This window comes from Rhinolophus sinicus, linkage group LG01, assembly GCF_036562045.2.
Source record: "Rhinolophus sinicus isolate RSC01 linkage group LG01, ASM3656204v1, whole genome shotgun sequence".
NCBI lineage: Eukaryota > Metazoa > Chordata > Mammalia > Chiroptera > Rhinolophidae > Rhinolophus > Rhinolophus sinicus.
Window position 1 is genome coordinate 4490647 of NC_133751.1, and position 24646 is coordinate 4515292.

Sequence of the window (24646 nt, forward strand, 5' to 3'; positions counted from 1 at the left end):
ACCCGGTCTTTTTTACTGTAATATAAGACCGAGCCTAATATAATGTAATATAATGTAATGTAATATAATATAATATAATATAATATAATATAATATAATATAATATAATATAATATAATATAATATAGTATAATACTGGTTGTGTATTAATTTTTGCTCCAAAAAGACGCATTAGAGCTGATGGTCCGGCTAGGTCTTATTTTCGGGGAAACATGGTATTGAGGTTCTGGATTTTGTCAGGCAGAGCACCAGAGAGTAAAGAGATGTTCAAAACAAGGTTTCTAAAAATCTGTAGAGGGTTTCTGCTGAGTTTTTAGCTGAATATTACACTTCACATGCATATGGTGAGACTCTATGAAATTTAGCAGAGAACACCTGCTAGGAGTAGGTGCGATGAATGAAGATTCCAGAGATTACTTAGTGCTGAAAAATGTTAGAGTTCTGACTAGCTAGAGTAGAGACACATGAGGAATTCAGTGAAAATCTCAGAGAGACCACATGCTAAAAGTAGGGCTAACCTAGCTCTGAAATAAGGGCTACTGTAGTCCCAACCTAAAAAATGCCTTGACAAGATAAAACTTCTCCACCATTAAATTAAGTGACTGGAAGAATAATATTCAACACTCTTAAAAGCAAAACAACAAAATCCAGACTCTCAATAACATAGCATATTCACAGTGTCTTGTACACAATTACTAGATACATGAAGAAGCAGGAAAATGTGAGCCATAAAAATAAAAGGAAAAAAAAAAAGAAAAGAAACAGACTAATGGACACGCAGATGTTGGAATTAGCAGGCAAGATTTTAAAGCAGCCATCATAAACATTTTCAAGAATTCAAATGAAAACATGTATGCAATGAGCGAAGGAGAGCATGCAAGAAGAGAAGCTTTTTTTTTTTTTTTAAGTACCAAAAGGAAATTCTAGATCTGAACACAATATCTAAAATGAGAAATTCACTGGATCTATTTAATAGAGTATTGGACACTACAGAACAAAGGAATATTGAACTTGAAAGAGGGCAAGAGAAGGTATCCAAATCTTTTCACAGAAAGAATAAAGACTAAAAAAAATGGCAAACAGTGCCTCTATGAACTTGGGCAATGTCAACCAGTCCAACATATACATTGTAAGAGTCTCAGTAGGAAAGGCAGGGAGAATAATTGACTGGAAATTTTCCAAATGTGATGAAAAGTATAAATCTACAGTAAAAACAATCAGTGAAACCCAAGAAAAATAAGCACAAAGAAAAATCATGCCATGGCACATCATAATAAAATTGTTCAAAAACTAATGATAAAATATTAAATCTAACAGAGAAATCAGACTCATTAAAGACTGTAGAACCAATTAAGAAAACCTTAGACTACTCTCTAGAAAAAATTTAGCCCAGAAGATAATGGACTTTACACAATAATACTTTATTGTGTGATTCATAAAAAAATAAAATATTCAATGATACCATCACAAAGGACAGGGAGAAGGAAAATGGAGTTTTGTTGTGAAATTCTTCCTACATTACTCACAAAATGGTATAATATTATCTGAACGTAGATGGTGCTAGTTAAATATGTACATTGTAAACTGTTGAGCAATTACCAAAAATGAAACAAACAGGTATAGCTATTAATTCAATAGAACAGATAAAAGAGAACATTACAATATATTCAGTTAAACATAAAAAAGTTAGGAAAAAAGACAAAGCATAACAAAAAAGAGATGAAAGAAGTGGAAAAGAAGTACATGGAAAATTTAAACACAATTACAGCAATACTTGCATTAAGTATAAATGGATTAAATATACCAATTAAAAAGCAAAGATTATTGATCTTAATGAAAAAGTATGATTCAAGTACATGTTGCCACACTTTAAATATAAAAGCATAAGTAATTATGACCTTAGCATCTGGCTGGTAGCAGAGAGCTCCAATTTGATGAATGAACATAGGGAGGACAGAGGTGTTCAGCCCCATTTTCTAAGGTTTGTGAGGGATAAACAGCACCAGTTAAGACATAGAGTCTGTGCCATAGTCACAGTTTGCCTGTCTGCTTATTGCTTTGAACCAGTACGTGCTTGATATAGGAAGTGATGGGGAGCTACAAATGTCTTTGAGCCAATTGCCTTGAGGGAGGAAGACCAGTCTAGTCGCAGTTGATGGGCTGTGGCTCTACTGACAAACTTGCCAAGGGAAGGCCCACTGGCCTGTAAGCCTGACTCCCCAGACCTTTTCCCTGCTTCCCTCCTTTCCTCTCATCTCCCTCTCACCCCTCATCATGGTGTGGACACCTGTCAGCTGCAACCTTGAAACATGATTGAGGGCACATCACATAAAAAGGCCCCGGGGTCATCTAAGTATCAGGAAATTGGAGCAATGCCCTTGGTAATACAGCCAAAAAGGGTAAAAGAACAACATATTTTTGAGGAAATTATAGCATTTGGGGATAAATTTCATGTGAGAGATGCAGTCTATAACTAAGACATTTGAGCTGAGGTGTAGAATAAATGGGTATGATACAAATGGAACTAGGGGGCCCAAATATGACCTTGGGTCATTATAAAGCTTAGCACACTTTTGAAAGCCTGGGTTATTGATTTATACAGACTTAATTTAAAATAAATTAACTGTTATAAAGGAAATAAAAGAAAAAGAAAATGACTCTTAGCTCCTGTGTGTGCTCCATGGCTTACACTGGCAGTGGACCAATGATGTCCCTAATGTCATCCCAGTTGGGTGACCTTGGCACTAATGAAGCCATTTGGAGGGAAAGTACTAGACTTAATGACAGAACCACCTGCCCTTTGATTCCTATTATTGGCTCTGCACCACTGAGAGGCCAGCTGCCAACACAATGATTTCTTTATGTGTAATTTTCTCATACTTCTTTATATCCTAAGATTTATCTGTTGTTTCTGGGTTTTAATGATGAGCTGCCACATTGAGAAACAAATACACTATCTAAAAGGTCTCTGGTTGACATTTATTTGGCAAGGAAAGTAAAAATTTTACAAGGGCACTATCTTGTTGCTATATTTATTGATCTAATCTTTGATATAACCATATTCATATTACCATTTTACTTCATCCATTCAGTTTTCCAACAAATATATATTAAGCATCAATTTTATAACAGATATCCTGAGTGTCCAGGGGACTGTGGTGATCAAAACAGAGAGCTCAAGTCCCTGCCTCACAAAACTCACATTCCAGTAGAAGAGAGAGACAATAACAACAGAATAAAATAAATAATGTCAGGTATCTGACATTAAGTGGAAGCACTTAATCTTACCCACAGCATCATACAAGGTGTCCCAGACTAAGCAGGCTTTGATCTGAGATAAAAATAATGTCAGGTATCTACATGTACTGTGAGAAATAAAGCTTGGTCAGTGGACTGAGAGTAACAGGCATGAGAATGATATTTGAGGTAGGATGGACAGGGTGAGCCATTCAGAGATTGTTGGGCAGAGACTTGACTAAAATGAGGGGGTGAGTCACAGAGCCTCCTGTAAGAAGTGAGTCCCATGCAGAGAGACCAACCAAGACCCTATGTCAGAGTGAGTTTTATGTGTTCAAAGGATGGCAAGAGACCCATGTGCTCACTGTTCAGAAGAGAGGAGAGTTTAAGGCAGGGGTGGGTCGTCTATTCTTGGTATGATGGAAGTCATGGGATTTTAGTTTCCAGTATCATCTATTAAATCTTACCTAGACTTTCACCAACTATCATCTTGACTGAATGCCATCCAGTAGACAATGGCAATACTATTTATTTACATGACCCCCCAGCTGCCAGCACCAAATAGCTTTCAGTTGTTTATCTTAAAAAAAAAAAAAGAAAAGAAAAATAAATACTGAATCTTTGTCCCTATTGACAGTAGCTAGGGAATCCTACATCCATTCTTTGAAAAATATAGCTACTTTGAGGTCATGAATTCCAAATACAAAGCTCCAGACTGCACCTAAGGTTGAAAAATACCTGTTCTTTTGCAAACATACCCCACCTCCACTGGAAAAGTCTCTCTGTTAGAAAACTGATACATCGGCAAGTGTGCTCACTGTACCATACCAACTAAAGTGTTGCACAAATAAAAGGAAAATGGAATATAATTTTAAAAAGAGGAAACCAGCAACTTTGTGGAATTATACACCCAGACAACACAGAGTATTCAGTCTTTGGGTCCTCTCATAAATTTTGGTCCAAATTGTGGCAGTCCTGAAGGCTCTGCCTCCTTCTGGCTACAGATCTGTATCTCCGTGGACAGAATGCTCCTATACTGCTTTGCTGTCTTCCCTCAGGTGGTGCCTCGCAGCCTTCCTCCTCAAGGACCTGAAGTGCTGAGGCCACTCTGATCCAAGTCATTAACTGAGCCATGATACTTTGGACAATGTCTATTTCCCTATCCTGTAAACTAAAATAATAATATCAATTTATTCATTTATCCTTTCAACAAGTATTTGCAGAGAGCTGTCTATGTCCCAACACTGTGCTCCGTGCTGGGGACATAATGATCTGTGAGAGAGGAGTGGTTCTTCTTCTCACAGGTTGTACAGCCTGATCTGGGAGACAAACAATTAAACCAGCAACAGGAAACAAGCGTGATAAAGGCTATGCAGGGTTCTGTGAAAGCACTTAATCTCACCCATAGCATCATACAAGGTGTCCCAGCCTAAGTGGGCTTTGATCTGAGATTATAATGATGATAATAGTAATAATAGTAGTAATAAATGATAATGCATTAAACAAAGAACTGCAGAAGCATGTGTGAAGACGGAGCAGCAAGAGTGATCATGGGTACTAGAAGAATACAGAGGACCTCAGAACGGCTGCAGCAAAGCCTGGGGGAGGAAAATATCCAGAGAAGAAGCTGTTGACCAAGGACCCAAGTCATAAAGAACCTTCAAAGTATTGTCAGAGTCTGGATTGTATCAATGAACGGTGAGGATGTACTGATGATTTTAAGCAGGGAAATCACAGTCATCATTGTGGTCTTAGAAGGATCCTTCTGACCACTGTGTGCAGAATGGATTCGAGTGGGGCAGCAGGTGGCAAGTAGACCACTTAGGAGGCTGTTTCCGAAGCCCAGATAAGAGCCAATATTGGCCTTGTCTCAGGCTGAGTTCTTCTGAAAGCAGAGTGTGAGGTACAGAACTGGCCAATCGCTTATTCGAGATGTACCCTGGATCCCAGAGTGAGAGAGTAGGGGAAAATGAGATCAGAAAGGGAGGAAAAATAAATAAAGATTGTTTGAAAAAGCCAGTTGCTGTGTGGGCCACTGGGGCTCACTTGTCCTGTGTGGGAACCCTCTGATGCGTCACACAGAACAGTGGTTCTAGAAGTCTTGTCCCTGAACCAGCAGCCTCAGCGTCACTGGGAGCTTGTTAGAATGGCAGAATCTTAGATCCCACCTCCAATTTACTGAGTCAGAATTTCTTGTGAAGACGTTCAGCAATTTGTGTTTTAATCAGCATTTTGGGCAATTCTGATGCCCTCTAATGGTTGAGAAACACAAGCATAGAACACACCTTAGAATTGTCCTATGTGATTGGAGGATGGAGCGGCAGGATGTCTATCCTGTCTCCTGTCCTTCAGTGGTGTAGGATTGTCTCCCGCGGTCCTGGTCTGCCTCAGTGAAGGTGCATAAGCGCTGTGGCTTCACGTGGTGCCCCTCCACACACCCTGTCTGTCCGGCATGACTAGGGCGTGACAGGGGAGATGAACAGAATTGGAAGATATGTGATACATTTTCCAAGAATCATCAGTACCTGATACAACGTGATGAAAGAAGGGAATACAAAAGATAATTCTCAATTATATGGACCATTTCCAACTGTAATTACCTTATACTTACAATATGTCAATGGTTATTGTCCATGTAAGCCTCTTTGATCAGTCTTTAAGTGACAGTCCTTTGGATTAGAACCAAATGGAGGGGAGTGGCTATGGATCCATTATAATTAGACATTCTTCCAGAGGCAATGCAAGAGATTAGTTATCTGCCCATTTGACAAGGAGTTCCTTGCTCTTAGCTGAATGGGAACCAAACAGACCATAGAATGTAAATGACTGCATACCTGCCTTCCACCTGGGCAGAATGAATCTGGCATGATGACATAAACTTTGTAATTTATCCTTGAGGATGATTATTTTTTACTAGAAAAATTTGCTCTATAAAATCTCTACCATTTTTTCCCTAGGAGTAATTTTCTCAGCGTGAGGTCGTCATCCCTGATCACCTTTTTAACATTTATTTACATTTTATTGAATATACTTGTCTTACAATATCATCTAAATGAAGTAAATTTGCTTACTAGTTAAGCAACGTTGGAGAGATCTGTTGGCTGTATAACTTATTTAATTTGAAGTTGGGAACTGTGTTTGTTATGTTAAAGCTGGACATACCTGCATTTCCTAAATTGGCCAGCACTCCTGCAACACTTAATATGAGATGTGATCAAACAATATGGTGAATGTTTAAATAAAAAAATTTATTACAGTAAAAGACACATTGCCATCAATCCCCTTCAAAATACTCCCCCTCACTTCTAACACACTTATCCCATCATTCTTGCCACTTTCTGAAGCAGTTCTGGAAGTCCTCTTTCATGAGTGTCTTTAGTTGGGCTGCCATGGCTGCCTCGATGTCCTGGATCATTTTGACTTTGGGGAAGAGACAGCAGTCACATGGTGCCAGACCTGGTGAATAAGGTGGGTGAGGACACACCGTAATGTTTTTATTTGATAGAGATCGCTGTATACCAGAAGGGATGTGTGACACAGAGCGTTGTCATGATGGAGGATGATTTACGGCACACTTTGAAACGCACTTTGTCTCAACTGTAGCTCGCACATGACTGACTGCACCAAAGAAGGTGAAACTTGTCACACACTGTTACTAAGGTTTGATGCACCAGTTTCTGTATGGAAGATCCTTGCCTTTCCATTGGGTGGCACTCAGCAGCAGCATTCGCCATATTTTGTGATGACAATGGAAAGGCTCCAGGACACACATCACTTCTGGTATATGGCAATTTCTGTCAAATAAAAGCATTACGGTGTGTCCTCATCCACCTTATTCACCAGATCTGGCACATGTGACTTCTGGCTCTTCCCCAAAGTCACAATGACCATGAAAGGTAAACATTTTGAATTGATTCAGGACATCGAGGCAGCCACAACAGCGCAACTAAAGACACTCATGAAAGACTTCCAGAACTGCTTCAGGAAGTGGCAAGAACAGTGGGATAAGTGTGTTTGAAGTGAGGGGGAGCATTCTGAGGGGGATTAATTGCAACGTGTCTCTTACTGTAATAATTTGTTTTTAAGTTTAAACATTCCCCATATAATTTGATTATACCTCGTATCTTCCAGGCACTGTTCTGAGAACATGTGTAAGTTTAGTTCATTCGATCCCCACACCAATTCTATCAGATGAGTGCTGTAATTATCCTCCGCTTACAGATACGGAAATTAAAGTTCAAAGACATTTGATAACTTGCACAATGCCATCCACCTAGAAGGAGGAGAGTTGGAAGTCCAACCCAGGTGCTTAGCCCTCAGCTCTCTGGGTTGGATCTCCAACTCTGCTCTAACCTTCACCCTGTTGTCTCTTCTAGAAACACAGCAGTGGAGCCCATCTCCAGCAGCTTCTTATGTTTTGATATTGTTCCCTCCTCCTTGATTGTTTTATGGTCAACGTGCTCTTCACTGTGGCTCCTATCGTTTCAACATGCATCTCAGGCCCTTCCTAACCTCAACTCTGATCTTCCTCCCTGTCCATCACACATGGTGGCTGACATGCCGATGTCTAACACGTAGGCCCACGTTTGTGTCTAAAAATGGAGAATTCTGGAAATTGCAAGGCAGACAAGGTTAGCTTTCTCAGAAATTATGGAAAGGGGAGAGAGGGCACCCACATTTGCTGCTAAATTATAAATTATCTAATATATATGGAACATAATCCATTTCCTCTCGAACAATCCTGTTACTGCCTCATTGAAAGCCCATCCCATATTAACCATTGATCTGCTGGAAAATATTCCGAGATTCTAACACCTTCAGATGCTACCATACCTAGAAAAATCTGCATTTTCTTTTGAAAACTCAAATACTCTTACAATCACAATAACTTAAAGCGTTTGTTTTTGCAAGTGTATTTTAAACAGAGTGTATGTGTATGTTTCACACAGGGATGGATTTTTTTCAGCATTTCACAAAACTCACCAAATAAGTAGTTGCTTGATTTGCTTATTTTATAGATACACTGTAAAGCCATCATGGTACCTCATTCCAGCCAGCCCCTATGGTCCCCTTTTGGCCCCAAAGGATGCTGACATCGGAGATAATGGTCTACGAGCCTTCATCAGATTTGGGGGAAAGTTCAATAGCGTGTTGTGTTCTTCATTGCCTTTAGGGACTGCTTTAAATCTTCCTTCATCTCCTGTTTCGGGAAGAATACATATCAAATGCTTTGAGAACTTCACCCCCATGAGGAATACTTACTCTTGATAATTACTCTTCAATAGGCAGATACGTTTTATCTGTTCTTGAAATTGTGGTTCTGATTCTATTTTCCATGGAGTGGATTCCTGAAGGCCTTCCATAACACACATCAACACCAGAATGTCACATTCCTTTGGTTTAGTCCACTTTCCACACTCAAGAGTCTAGTTTTCCTGGGTGCAAAGTGACTTCCGTCTGCCGAAGCTCATTGCTATAAATAAAACAAATTGCCTGCACTGAGATGGCTTCCCTTATTTGTCCCAAATTGCAAACATTGTTTTTTAAACTCCCATGTATGTAAAATAGTCTTTGTGTTTTAATGTTCATGAAAATTCTTGGACTTCTTAAAACCGTACCTTCACTAAACTGTGATCTTGTCTGAATTACTGATGACATTTCTGTCTTTTCAGTTCCTCCCAAGTTTGTGGTTCAGCCACGGGACCAGGATGGCATTTATGGCAAGGCTGTCATCCTCAATTGCTCTGCCGAGGGATATCCTGTCCCCACCATAGTGTGGAAATTCTCTAAAGGTATGAAGTAACTTGTGCTTGTTATCTGCCAAACATAGGTTACATTTGAAAGAATTAGGGAAGAATATGTAGTCTTTCCAGAGATGTTTCTTGGAAGTAGACAAGCTCCCCCAGATCTGTCCTTACTCATGTGCCCCCAGTAGTCATTTCCATTCAGATCATGAAAGCATCAGTTTCTGTGTAACTCCCTGGGAGTGACCACGAATGGGGAGGCAGTTTATTCATGAAAGTTATTTCTGCACCTGGAAAAATTCAGTCTGCCTGCCTATGTTGTATAACCCTAATCTACTCGGAAACCACTGCACACCCTACATGGGGAATTACAAGTAGAAATTGTCAGAATTCCTCATTGGAAAATTATTTTCCCAGCATTTAGATGTATGAAATTAAGTGGTTTTAGAGGGTTAAAAATAAAATCATTGGTTGTTTTATTTATCTGGTTACCTTTGTACATGATATACAAATTACATACAAAAACAAACACATCCAATGTCCTATTTTGAGTGTCTAATGTTCCCTGCTTTCATTTCTGATCGTGCTTTCTCTTCAAAGGCAAAGTAGCATTTCCCTTTGAAGGTAACATTGTAAATATCACATGAACAGAAATGTATAACGTGTAAACTAATGGGGGAACCATTCTAGGCATCGTAAAAATAATTTACGTCCATCTTATCATCTTCTCCAGGAATTTTAGCTTACCTGTACTTACGAACATATTGAAAGTTCTCTTTCTTTTCTCATTTATTCATCTTAATTCCGTCATTTGTTTATCAAACGGTTGAGGGCCACATATGCACTGGTGGGATAAACAAACAAACATACAAATAAATAAATTTAATCTTTTTGCTAACAATCTAAGACCTGCTATATATGTTTAATTGTTATGAGTGTGTTTATTTATTTGTTTATTTTTATCATGGTTTGTATTCCAGATGTTGCTTTTTAAAATAGCATGTTGAATTTTCTTATTATGAAAATAACAATAGAAGAAAACTACAGAGCACACTGCCTCAATACCCTCTACTCTATTTCTTTTCAGGAAGAACGGCAGAGGGAGGGAAGGAGGCAGTAGACACTATTTGATTGCAGGGAGAATCAATTAATTTTTTATAAATCTCTGAGGCTACTCCCCTGCAGCAGGCCACATGCATTATCCATGTGAAAAGCACTTTATTTAAAAATAAAAGCCTGTTATTCAGAGTATCTTCCCATGTCACTTCTTATTTCAGTCTGTATTTGCAGCCTCATGGTGCATTAAATGGAAACAAATAAGCATCATACATTGAATTTAGTTTATACAGATGTGCACATAGGATATTATGAACATTTTCCGTGACACTTCTCTTCTTCAAAATGATTTCTAATGTTTGGCATCGTGCAGATGTTCCGTGCCTCTCCCTTCAGTTGTGCCCAGGTTTTCATTACGATAAACACCGCAGCAATGAACATCCTTGTATATTAATGCAATGTGCGTATGTGTAATTGCTTTCTCAAGCTCAATCCCTAGAAGTGAAATAGCAGGACCACATTTAAGGCTTTTGGCCCAGACTGGCCCAAGGCCCTTTGGAAAATATGAGGGCAATTTACACACCCACCAGCTGTGTGAGGCTGTGTGTGTCCCTGCATCCTCGCCAATTAGATAGGATCTTTTTATTCTCAGTCTTTACAATGTGATGAGTGAAATGGTTTCCTGTTTTAATTTGCATATTTAGACCACTAATGATGTTAAAAATGTTTTATCTTATGTTTACTGACCACCACTGTTTCCCCTTTGGGGAATTTTTTATTCATGTTACTCGCACATTTATTTCCATGTGTTATTTATTTTCAAGAGTGTTTTTCATAGATTAAATGCTTCATGTTTCATGGGTATTACAGATATTTTATTCCTTCCCATCACTGATGTGCACATTAAATTATAGTAGCCTTTTTATCTTTAGGATTCGTATGCAATATAAAATCATTGAGTAAAAAATTAGGCATTACAACAAATGTTTGAAAAGTTAAATTCCTCCCAAGTAACATCATTCAAAGATAACCAAAGATACCTACTGTAAACATTTTTGTTTAGCCTTTCAGACCTGTCCCCAGGCGAACAGATAGATAGATAGATAGATAGATAGATAGATAGATAGATAGATAGATAGATAGATAGATAGATAGATAGATAGATAGATAGATAGATATAGATATACATATAATTTTGTGTTTTTTAAAAGTATTTGATCATATGATTTTTCCTGACTTATTGTCTTCTTTCTTCAGTTAACAGAATGCTGAGTGTCTTTCCATGTCAACAAATGTCAACAAAATCATATTCAGTATGATTTTTTTAATGTCTGTGTAGAGTTTATATTATACATCAAATAAGTACATCTATGTCTTGCCTTTGTTAGCATTGAGTTCAGTGACTTAAATAAGAGGAGTCTGGAGGTAGATAGTTCAGGACTGGTTTAATTTTACCCTAAGTTATCAGGGACCCAAACTACTTATATTTTTCTGTTCTGTCACTCTTGGCAAGCATCTCCCGCCATCAAAAAAGAAATAGCCACTGGGTTCCAGCAGCCACTTCCACATTTCCATGAAAGAGGAAGAGGGAAGGGAGGGGGCTGGCACTCCCACCTGACTCAGCTCCCTCTAAGGAACTTTCCAGAATGTGTCATTAACCAATTCTGCTACGGTCTCACTGCCTAGGTCACCCTGAGCCACAGGGGTCTGCAAGCTGTGCTGTAGCTAAGCACGCTGTTCTCATGACTATAGCGGGTGATGTTTCACTAAGTAAGAGGGAAGGACAGACAGTTGGCAGTTAGGTGTGTCCAGGACTGGAGTTGGATAGTGTGTGTTTGTTTTCTCCAGTTTTCACTGTAAAAATGTCACAATGACTTCTATCTCATTGATCTTGGTGCAGGTGTCCATTTTTTTCCCCGGGGATAAATTTCTATACATAGAATTTCAGGCTCAGTAAGCAATTTCTATGGCTTTCAATATGCATTGGCCACCTGCCAGAATTTTATTGATTTACACACCCTCCCATAGTATTGCCTGTTTTTTACTATCAAAAAAAAAAAAAAAAAAGACAGGTACTATGCTGATTTTTTAAATATTTCCAAATAGAATAGGGGTTAGTGTGTGTTATTATTTTAATTAAGCAAGTAGTAAAGATGTTTTTTAAGAAGAAGATAACCTTGCTCATGGAATGTGTTTCGAGTAATCAAATATTCACTAAAAGTATAAGCGACAGCGACGTTCTCTTACTGTGACCAAAAAGATGCAAACAGAACAGACTTGGGTTGTTTCTCTGAGAAATGCAACAGTGTAATCCTGGGGCTGCAGCATTTCAGAGTAAATCTCAGTGGTTTAAGAGCAGCTATCACAGCCATGAAACAATCTTGCTGAAAAATAATGTTATTGCATTTTTGACCTTGGGTCTGGATACACAAAGTCGAAGACGTTCAATTCTGTGTCCTGAGTTTTGTCTTTTACGTGAACAAATGAGGCCTCTTGTTTAAAGAGATTTTTTTTTTTTTAAATTAGGGCTTACTGCCATGGTGGGCCTCATCTGTGCTCCCAGAAACCCACAGCTAAGCACAGGGGTGTCGTTTACAGTGGAGGGAACAGATTTCAGCCGCTGTCCCGCAGACCACAGCGATCTCCTAGCGTGCTGCTGAGGGGCCAGCAGGGGGTGCTCATGTGAGCAGTAGCCTGGGCACTGGCCCGTAGACTGCCTGGGTGTCCTTTGCTCTCTGACTGCCCACAGACAGGGCCACTTCTGACCTCCAGGGAAGTTTTGGTCATGGGAATATCCAAGCACAAGGGTCAGAGCATGCCTGGGGGTGGGAGAGGAGTGCGGAGAAGTTTGCATTTAAAATAGGGTTGTCAGGGAAGGCCCCGGAGAAGGTCACATTTAAGTAAAGACTTAAAAGAATTGGGAGATGAGCCACGTGCACATCTGCAGGGGCAGCCCTGAAGGTTCAAGGACCAGCTAGTGCCACAGCCAGGGGCGGAAGTGTGTTTCCATCAGGAATGTGCCAGAAACACCAGAAAAGGCACTGAAGCTGGGGCAGAGTAAGGGAAAGGAGATCCTAGAGGTCCGAGGAGGTCAGAGTGCTCGTCAATCTTTATATGGCTGTGGTTTTGCCAAGGTGGGGTGAGTGGTGACAGTGACGCTCTCCTTTCTTCTGCAGCCATACTGAATCCAGCACTTAGGATGCTTTTGGAGTAGCCCAGGAGAAGTTGTGTGATCTGCCTCGCATTTTAAAAGGGTCCTATTGGCCCTACTGTGTTGAAAGTAGACTATGTGAAAGGCAGGAATTGCAGCTGGAGGAGACCTGTTGGGAGGCCTGTGTCGTGATGTGGCCTACATCAGGTGACAGCAGTGCAGGAGCAATAAGCAGTTGGATTCTGAGTCCATTTGGCTGATGCTCTTGATGTGGGTATGAGAGAAAGGGAGGCGTCAAAAGTGGCGCCCAAGCCTTTTAGAAGAGCAACTCCAGGGTTGGGACTCAGGCGGGATCAATGTCAGGAATCTGGGCCTCTGTCTCCGAAAACACAGCATCAGTTCCCAATATGAGGAATGAGAAACTTTCCAAATAGCCTAATTTCTTTCTTTTTCTTTTGGATACATGCTTTCTCCATTGTTAGTGCCTATACCTTCTACGTTCTGGTCTGCCATCATATGCCCAACCTCAGCTTCACCTGAGTTTTATGTTAGATAGACTGAGTGCTCCCCGTGGGTCCATTAGCCACAGTTTTTATAGGGAATATTCCAAGTTCTTCTATGTTCAGAATGGCTTGTCTGTTACTTTTTCTTTTACACATAAAGTCAGTTTAGCTGGTAGTAGGTTGGTGACTCACATTGTTTCCCCAGAGGGGACAAAAGCTGCCTGGCATCCCATCAGAAGGGACTTCATCACTTTGCTGCATGCACCAGAGCAGACTCTGAAGTCTTCACGGTAAATCTACAGTCTATGCCTCGACTGTATTATTTCGGGTCATTTTTTCCCACAGATGTGGTCTGCACACTTAATGTGTGCGTTCCAATCATCTTTTGTTTAAGAAAACTTTTCTTGCATGATATCTGTAAATATTTGTTCTCTTCCTTGTTTTTCATCTTCTTCTTCAGGGTCTCCAATTACGGTGCCATGGAACGCCCTTCACCTGTGTCCTGTAGGTGTCATTTTCTCTGATTTTTTTAACTCGTTTACTCCCACTATAATTGGTTTGATATTTTTCATGCCTATTCTCTGTGTCTTTTTATCCCAGGAAAGTCTGTTCTCCTATGTGCCCGCTCCGATTTTGCCTTCATTTTCTTCAATGTATTTTCCCCTTTTTCCTCCAGTCTGGCCGGCTCACATGTCACTCTTTCTTGAGCTCTTGCTTCACAGTCAAGTGACTATTTTATTCATAGCTTTTATCTCAATCATGGCAACATTTTTCTGGTGCCATTTCATTGTTTGATTTCTATTTCTTTCTTCCATTTTTTTTTTTTTTTTGCTGCTAGATCCCGGCTTCCTTTTGAGAGCTCACATTTCAAGAAAATTCATATCCTGAGAAAGAGATTGCTTGGTGCAAACATCTGGTTCCTTAGTTACCCTACTTCTCGGATTCTAAGACCCACACCAGGTCCAGGGAAGCTCCTGCCCCACCCAGCCTGTGCACTCTGTAGTCACTGACGTTGGTTTGTCCCTCAGGTGCCCCCACCCATGCACACACACGCTTTGACAATGCACACTTAGCGGATGCTTGCTCGGAGTCACAGCGATGGTCCATCTCCCCTTATCTTCCTACATCTGCTCAATGTACAGTGTCAGTTGCCCATTTACGTATTTTGTGATTGAGATTTTAGCTATTATGTTGCCCAATTTCATGTAAAATAGAATTTGTATTTTCTAGTTCTTTTTCTCCATTTGCTTTTGTATGGTTTCCAGGAAAAGAAGAAATGCTGGTTTTATGCTGCCATCTTTAAACCTTGACTCTTATCGTTTATATATTAAGCTTTATTATTAAAGTTGGACTTTATTTTAGAAAAGTAAGTAAAGTAGGAATCTAGGAGAAGTAGGAGAAATTATCAGTTAAGAGAGTGAGCTGAGTTGATATGCACACGACACGATCTAGCTGTGTTACTGCAGGAGAACGACTTAACCTGCGTAAACCACAGCTTTCCCACATGTGAAACAGATAAAATACGGGGAGTAATATGATGATTAGTACGACGCTCCACAGAAAGCATTTATTATGGTGCCTGACACGCAGCAATTAGTCAATACGCATTAGCTGCTGTCATCATCATTACTGTCATTATCATCAGCTCACATGGGTAGCCAATTGTCCTAAAACCATTTATTGAATAGCCCATCCTTTTCCCACTAACTTGATTTGCTTTAGAGTCTATGGAAATAATGTGCCTACTGAACTCTGTTTTTTATCCCTTTCTCTGTTACACTGATCTGTCTGTTCTGACATCAGGACCATGAAAATTAGAGGTTTATCCTTTCCTAATATATTTCAATATCTAGTAAAATAATACTCTCCTCATTATTTTTTTTTTTTTCAAAAATGTGCCAGACTTCTCACATGGATTTTTGTTTACTTGCTTTTTTCTAGATGAAAGTTAAGATAACTTTATCAAGTTTCCCAACAAGATTATTCTGAAAAATTTGTGAGATGGTAATAAAGTTAAAGGTTAACATGGAAGAAACATCAAATATTGAGACTTCCTAGTCAATGCCATGGACAGTTTCTCCATTTATCCAAATCCTCTTTTTTTTATGTGCATTGCAATTTTATTTTATTTTATTTTTTGTACACATCTGTGGGAGTGAGTATTTACAAACTTCCGCCTACAATTTTCTTTGATCCTCTTTGGTCTTCTGGGTGAAAAGGTGTTACATCTGCATCCACTGTTGGTTGAGCCTCTGCAACTGTCCATGTGTCTTTCTTCTCCCAGCAAGGGAGAGGTTGTCCTTAATTTGGGGGGAGTTTATATTTTCTTCCCGAGGGCTGCACTTGGGATGGGCCCCTCCTCGTCCTGCCTGTTGCTCTCTAGATTGGCTTTCTCCCCACTCCTCTTCCTGTGCCCTTCCCGCTCTTAGCTGTAGCACATTCACACAAAAGCAAAGTTCTCCTGACCCACTTTTCCTTGGAGGCTTCAGAGAATCCATCATCGTTTGGTACAGAACCGTTTGCTTTTGCTCAGGTAACTCCCAGTGTTCCCAGCAAGTGGTTGGAGGTTGTCATTTCTGTCTCCATAAGGGACAGTTACCACAAGGTCTAGCTGTCCCTTACCACTAGGGTCCCAGAAATGTCCTCTTCTGCTTGTTGTCAACACAACCCACGTGCCAAAATGCTTTCCTCTTGTCATAAACTCTTTCTAGGGGCCAATGGGACTTTGATCTTTTGTTTAGAAATCCATAGAAATGAAACCTGACACTGGTAACAGTGCTCTGATGTTCCCATGCAATGTGTCCAATTCCAGACTGAGAAACACACACTGTGCAAAGTACCTGTTCAAACTGCTCAGGTGACCCCTCTGGAGCCCCCTTTTACTTCAAGGGCTTGCCCTACAATGCCTCACCTTGGTCCTGCTCACACCTTCTCTCCCAAGGTCGACGTGACCTGCCAGGACACTCACAGTCCCCAAGGCCTGTGTCTTGGAATGCCATGAAGCACATATGGCATGGGACAAGGCCAAGTTCATTGAGCGGGTTAATTCTAGGACATGTTTGCTGCCAACACCAGTTCAAAACCTCCCTGGTGAGATGACCAAAAGCACCTCTTTCTTAGCAGTCAAGAGATGGCCAAACTGCAAACCACCAGTTTTCCATTCAAAAGATAAGTCTGTGTGGGAGCAAACAACAGGCAGACAAATACTCCAGTAAATAAGACTGTGCTTTGTATCCCCTCTAGGCGAGCAGGAGGTCTCATACTGAAGTAACTCAATATGAGATTCATACGGCCCAGTCAGGATGGTCCTTGGTTGTCCGGTCCTCCAAAATTTCTTCCTAAGCTCTGATCCTTTCATCCTGCTCCCTATGTCCTCGCAGGTTTCACTCTGCCCTGACCTCAGGCCTGAGCCTTCCCCTGGTTGAGTGTCCAAGGCGTTGAACCTCATTTCTTTACCCTCATGACCACCCACATTGACCTTGATTGCCATTCATAGCCTTTGCTTAGAATAAGTGTCCTCTTCAGACCCCTATTCTGGAAAGTGGATGCCTGCCTGGGTCATCTCCTTGGGACCAGCCATCCAATCCTGGTCCTACCCATCCACTGCCCCACCTCCCTGCCTGCCTGTCTCTGCCTATCACGTAGAGCTCTAACCATGTCTGCTCCTGGACTCACCACTTGTCCTGCTCTCTGTGTGGGTTGGAAGGCCCAAGCCTCTGAGCCCATGGGCTCAACCTCTTCTGAGCCATCAGCTTCCTGGACCTGCAGCGATCCTCCTAGGTTTTTCCAGCGGCACCTGTTTCAGACTCAAGCACCAGCCTCATCCAGGCTCACAGGTTTTGACAGTGTTCCTTGTCCCTACTAGCACACAAATATGTGACAAGATATGAATCTTGAGCTAATACGTGGGAAGATCTCAATCTAAGAAGGAGAAGAAGACAACACCTCCTCTGACATAAGGGATGAAAATAAACCCAACCTCAGAGCCAAAGGTGGCTCCTTGCAAAGGCAGCTGTGCCTGTGAGCTCCCTAAGTAGGGACAATGGCTCTTGCTAAGCAAGAATGAGTCCTTGGAAAAAGACAGTGAGCAGAACAGAGAGGATGCGTGTTGAATGTATTGTTTTATTTTCTTCCTTTGAGGGTAGAATAAAACTCACCCAGGATGGAAGCCTTCTACCTTCCTCTGTGCTGGATTAAGTGGAGCCTCCCTGACCCTGGGAGCAGCTCCAAGGCCACCGGGTACCCCCACCCAAGGGCGGTGCACGTACCCCAGCCTTGGCAGGGTCACCAGGACAATAGACCCTGGGGCCCATCTTGCCCTCCGTTCCCCTTTTTTCCCCACTCCTCCATCTTTCCTCCTTCTCATTCCATTTGTCCAGGAACTTTCTAGCAGTTCTCTTGTGGACAAGTAGCCACACTGAGGGCAAAAGTTTAGGGACTCTCTTGTCCCAGGGAAATGCTGGCTGAAGATGTCGTAGTGTGGACACAGCCCCAGAGGCTCCTCCCAGCTCACAATCCCAGTACAAAACTGTGGTGACATCAGCATGAAGCAGCCACTTACACTGCCTCCAGCACCACATGTCCAGTGGCAAGTGCTCAGGCATGCCAGTTCATGATTCCATTTGCTGATGAGTGAATAAGAGACCAACGTCTATCTAGATGATAAAAAAAAAAAAGGACCCTTGCAGATTAAGTACAGAGTTAAAGTCGTGGGATTGGCATGCTAAACTGGTGGACGACCAAACTGTAAGAAACCCTGGGCTGGCACGAATCTCACCCACCTAAGTCCCTTTGGATAGGATTCTTCATTATAGACATAAAGGAATTGAGGGCAGAAAACTGAATTGCACAGGGAACAGAGTGATGTGAAGATTTACAAAATGCATCCTGGGTAGGGTATGATGTTTTATCAAGAAGGGATTTGATGCAGGAAATCGGTGTGTGCCACAGTTTTGGAAGGATGGGCAGAAATCAGCTCTGTTTCAGGAACTTGAGAACCGTGGGAACCACAGGAAGCTGCTCCCACCTGGGTCACAGCTGCCTGCAGCACGGAAGCAGTCATCTATTCTTCTGGAGCTAGATGCTTGGTATCTGCCCAGGCCCCAACTCTTTGCTTCCGAAGGAAGATGACAGGTTCTCGCTCCGTGCACCTTCCAAATCGCAGTCAAGTGCCTCTCACTGGTGGAATATAAACCAGAACCTGGTGACACCTGAGCTGGGGAAATGCTTTTAAAGGCTTCCAGGCCTTGCAATTTAGGGGAAAGTCTGGAAGGGCTGCAGTAGTGCCAAAGATCAACAGTCAATATCGGATGCGAACATACAGACACGTGTGCCATGCGTATGTTGTATAGTGTGGAAGCTTCTCTTTGGGCTTGGGACTAGCTCTCCAGCCTGGAACTGACCAGTGACTCAGGACCATGCCTCTCTCCACTTTGGGGTTCTTCTCCAGAATAGGACACCCAGAACTCCAACCTCCATCTCTGAGCAAGGGTCCCATTGCCAGCGGCTAAACCTGACACAGGGGCAACTGCTGTTGCTGTTGGTTCTTGCTCTCTCCTCCTCCTGCCTCCACCTCTGTCTTTGTACCTATTCACTCCTGCAACCCCGTTGTTCTCAGAGAAGGAAAAGCCTCTCCCTGAGCAGGAAAACCAAACTCATTCCGCAGGAAAATGCCACCCTCTCCCTAGGGGTAAAAGGAACTGTCTTTTGGATTTCTTGGTGAGAAGGATTCCTTACAGCCTTACCACTTGGGTACAACGCAGGGAGCATAAAGAGATCTCCTTCCCACTGTCCTATTCTACTTCCTGTCCACCTCACTCCACCCTGCTGGGGGGACTCTCTGAGTGTGCTCTGTGACCAACTTGTCCTGACCCCTGCATGTGGGTATTAACACGCATGTGTGGAAACCTTGTTTCCTTTGGTGTGGACAACAACCTATACAGTGTGGAAATGGGTTCGTCTTCCTGTTCCATGTAGGATAAGATTCAGGCTGCAGAGAGAGTCAGCTCCTTGCCCAAGGGCACAGTGCGTACATTTCAGAGACAGCATCACAATCACGATATGAGCTGCTGCCTTCAAGTGGGTTCACTTGGTGACACTCGGCTGTTTTTTTCTCCACTATTCCCACACCCTCAGTCTTCAGCAATGTTCACCGCTGGCACGTTTTCAATAAATAGGAAAGGTCACACAGTATTAACATAACCAGCAATTCAGTGTGTGCCTTACATGATGCTGTAACATTTCCTTTTCATGTAAGGGAGCATTCAAATTGTCCCAACTTGACCCCAGCTACCCACAGAAAATTGACAGCTTTTTAATTAATGACTTCCGGTTGCTGTAGTGTCTCTTCTAGCTAATTACCCAAGGTGCTTACCTTATGCTAACAAGATCACAGACTTTTGAGTATTGTACGCACTGTGTTAAATTTTGCTCTTTACAATAAATAATGAATCTAAAGTGTATCTCTGGTGATTCTGTCAAATCATGATGAGTCTATGTCGCTCAAATTAAGCAACTGGAACCCTTGGGACTGTAGTCCTGATGGTAGAAGAATTGGTTCACTATTATTCTGTTTAGCAAACGTGATCAGATTTATAAAATAAATGGTGCAACCCTTCACGTTAGGTTCATTTTCTGATGGAAAAAAGACAATGTTTTTCAAATGCACTTATGCGTTTCTGGCTTCATTAGGACCTTTTAATAACAAGGCTGCTTCTCTCTCCCAGATAGGAAGTAATAGATAATCCTTTTCTGCTATTTTGTTGAGACAGCTTAACAATGTAGTTAAATTTCATATTGTAATTCTTCAGTATAAATGTGTCAAATATTACAAGTGTTTTTCTGGTGAAAGTTCTTTGAGGAAAGGAAAACATCTGTATTTTTGACATGAACAGTCCTGTAACTTTCTCACAGTCTATCAGCATTTTATTAGATTTTTAGGGTTCTATAACACAGTTTTACATAATTTATACCTCCCGTAGCATTTTGAGATTTCCTGGTCTGTGTCCTTATGGATATATTTTTTAAAGCCTTCATTTGGCTGAATTTTCAGCTTGTGTGTTTTAAACCAGATCTGGCTCCCAATTTGCAGTTGACTTCGAGAAAAACATGATTAGCCTTTACAAATTTTCAAACTGTGGACCAAATTTAAACAATTAAGTAAATATTACAGGTTTTTGCCTTGATTTTTTAAAGCTTCAGTAAAATCCTTTATTCTTACCGTAAAGAACGTATTATCCATGTTCTTTACAATCAACATACAATCAACTTTTATAGGAGAAAAAAACCTTATCATCTCAGTAAATAATGAAAAGGTAACTGATAAATTCAATATCCAATCTTGACTAAAACAAGAACAAAAATATTTTTGTGTGTGTAAAATGGGAATATAGAAACACTTTTTAAGACCCAAATGTACACTTGAAACCTATGTAATTTTACTAACCATTGTCACCCCAATAAATTTAATAATAAAAAAGACCCAAGTGCTTTGGCAAATGAAGAAGAAAATGACAAAAAGTCCAATAGCTACATGATGAAAGGATATGGATGTCTGTTCACCAAAAGACAGGTACACATTGCTGATGCATTCATGAAAAGATGCTCAAGCTTATCTATAAGCAAAACTAAGCAAGAAAAAAAAACACAGAGTTAAATCACGCAAATTAAAATAATGAGATGTATACTTTGTTGATGAAGATTAAAAACAATTAGTGTAAATGTGTGAGGAAAAATTAAACCCTGGCCAGCGCTGTTGGAAATAAAATTGGCACATCATTTAGTAAGCAACTTAGCAATGCTTTTTTGTTTTTTTTAATTAGATTTATTGGGGTGACATTGGTTAGTAAAATTATATAGATTTAAAGTGTATCATTTTATACTCTGTCATCTGTATGTCACACTGTGTGCTCACCACCCAGATTCAGTTCTCCTTCCAGCACCATATTCATTTTAAGATTTAAATGTGCAGGTTTCTACCCCAAGGGTTAACCCAAGAGTTTACCTATTGCTGTATCTTCCTCTCTGTTAATGAGTTGATTGGTCAGGAGGGGTTCATTGCAACACGGTCTTTTCGAGTAGGAAAGATAGGAAGTAACCTAATTATGAAATGATTAAACAATTATAAGCAGAAATTTGTAGAAAAATAAACAACGGCAGAAAAATATTTGGGGGTTTTCCAGACATATGTGTGTTACTGATTTTAATTTTAGTTTTGCTGTGGAGATAGAACATAATTCATATTATTTTTATTCTTATAGAATCTATTGAAATTTACATTATGGCCCAAAATGTTGTCTCTTTTGATAACTGTTCCATGTCCACTCAAAGCTGATATGTTTTCTGCTATTATACGGTGTAGAGGTCTATAAATGTCAGTTAAGTCAAATTCATTAATAGTGGTATTAAAGTCATTTATATTTCAAATATTATTCATTCTTCACTTTCCTTTCCTTATTCTCCTTTTCAAATGATAATTACTTAATGTTAGAGTGTTTGATATTGTTCCAGATTTCTAGGATGATGTATTCTATATTTTTCAGTCTTGTTCAATTTTTGTTTTAGTTTGGATAATTTCTATTGATGTCAAGTTTACTTTCCTCTGCTGTGTCCAGTATGCTGATGAGCCCGTTTAAGGAATTCTTCATATCTAATGTTGTTTGTTGTTTCTATCATTTTTATCTGCCTCTTTTGCACAGTTTTAATATTCTTTCTCAATCACCCTTGTTTATGGATATTAATTATAGTTATTATAATATTCCATACCAAAGTTATATTGATGATTTCTTCTCTTATTCTTTTCTTTTCATGCGTGTGTGTGTGTGTGTGTGTGTGTGTGTATATGTGTGTGTGTGTCGCATATTTTATTGAATTCTGGCCATGGTACATAAAACAGTAGAGACGAGGTAGGTTATAGTTATTTCCAGTTCTTCACTTCTTACATGCTTTTCTGCCCAAGACCTTGCCACCTTGTCCTCCCACCCTGTGCCAAAGATAAGATTGTTTACATGCCCTGTATCTCCTTGTAGGCCTCTTTACTCTTAACAACACTTAGTTTACCTAGTAGCCTGTGACTTCTAATGTTATTCATTCAAGGAAAAGTATGATTTTGTAGATTAACAGTGTTTTTTTCATATTGTTAGAATGCAAGTGACATGCTTTTGTGTCTTTCTTCATCCTTGGCAGGAATAAAGCTCTATTATTTTAAATTCAAGTGTTCACGTATCCTTTCTAGAAGTTCTATTTTGACAGAAACCACCTGTTGTATGGATTCTGCTTGTCCTTCTTCTTCTGTGTGAAAGGTCCCCTTACATACATTATTAATGTCCTTTAACTCTGGTGGGGCTGAGATACCTGAAGCAGAGATAAGGGAAGGGAAGCAACAGCCGGTCTGCCACTGTGAGTGAAGTGGGTACCATAGGTAGATGCTCAGTTTGGTGTGGAGATAGCAAGAGGAAGTGTCTTCCATCTCATGTCCCCAGATACAAAGTCTGAAGTTTCCTGCATGAGGAGTAAGGTGACACCTGCCTGTTGAGCTCCCATGTAAATTTTGGGGCTTTGGAGGCCAGCAGGTCCTCTGTGGAATACACTCTTGGCCCACGCTTTGGGCTTTCTCCAGGAAGATGGGATTGGTCCTCACGCTTGGGCCCTCTCCCCAAATCCTCAGTCTCAGTCAAAGAGCAGAGCCCTATTAGCCTTTTAAGGCTTCAGTCACGCCCTTCTAGTCCCACCCCATGTTCCCAGGAGAAAGACAAGCAACATAGCAAGTGAACGCAAACTGTCTTTCCCCCCAAATCTCTCAAGACCTTAATCCTCTGTGTTGTTATTTCTAATTAGTTTTTCAAAATAGATTCGTATATATCATATCATAGCTGTGGCACTATCTCCTGAGCGGAAGCACTCTGAGGAAAGTGCAGTTTTAATCCTGCCCAGTGATCTGACTGATTTATTTAAATGGTATTGAGTGGTATTAACAGTGCGAGGCTGAAGTCTGACCACACCTGGGAGAGAAATCTGCGGTACTTGTGTTCTCTTTATAGACTCAAATGTGTGTCATCAACGAGGTCCTCAAATGCCATATGCCTGAAGGGGTCCTTCTTTACCCTCGTATTAAGTCCCTGGGAACACAGGGAATTTATTTAGTGCCATGCGAGGTGTCTACTTCTGTAGCCATTCTACTGGGATGTCTTTGAATAATTGATCAACTTCTTAACACTCATTACATTTGGCTTTTTATGTAGAAACTATCTGAGAGGCCTCTTACTTTTTATCTCAGAGTTTGAAATACCGTCATTTTAAATAAATATGTTTCTCTCCAAACAAGAATTTCAATGTCGGAGGAAAGAGAAAATAAAATTAACTTGGTGTATCACACGACTGTCCTCTATGATACATGTCAAATGTCCACGTCCATCACTTTTCTTTACTAGTCTGGTGAACTTGAGGTCATTGCCTCCGCATATGTATTCTCGGTGGCATCATGCTCCTCTGTTTTATTCTTTTCCAGGTGCTGGGGTTCCCCAGTTCCAGCCCATTGCCCTGAATGGCCGGATTCAGGTCCTCAGCAACGGGTCTTTGCTGATCAAACACGTGGTGGAAGAAGACAGCGGCTACTACCTCTGCAAGGTCAGCAACGACGTGGGCGCCGACGTCAGCAAGTCCATGTACCTCACGGTCAAAAGTAAGGAAGAAGCATGCTTTGTTTCACCTACTAGGTGGGGGGCTTAAGTCTTCAATTGTCTCCATGCACATTTGTTTAACAACAAAATGAAGACACGAACGTTGGCTTGATACGGCTGGTTTGATGTGTTGCAGTGCTAGAAGCACAGTTGGAGTGGACAGTAAAATCCAGCCCATTTTCCCCTTGAGTCTGGGCGTGGAGCCCCATGTTTGTCTCGCTTTGAGTCCCGTGGCCACTGGTACAGGGTCTGGACAACCCAGCAGGGGAGCACATCTCT

The 24646-nt window shown here is 40.8% G+C and overlaps 1 protein-coding gene across 2 annotated transcripts in view; it reads left to right on the forward strand.

Annotated features, from left to right (window-relative positions):
- DSCAM (DS cell adhesion molecule) overlaps positions 1 to 24646 on the forward strand; it is a 639047-nt gene that overhangs the window by 424919 nt on the left and 189482 nt on the right. For both annotated transcript variants that reach the window (XM_019745768.2, XM_019745769.2), the window contains exons 10-11: positions 8910 to 9029; positions 24196 to 24369. In XM_019745768.2, the coding sequence (XP_019601327.2) occupies positions 8910 to 9029; positions 24196 to 24369 (294 nt within the window). The remainder of the gene's footprint in view (positions 1 to 8909; positions 9030 to 24195; positions 24370 to 24646) is intronic.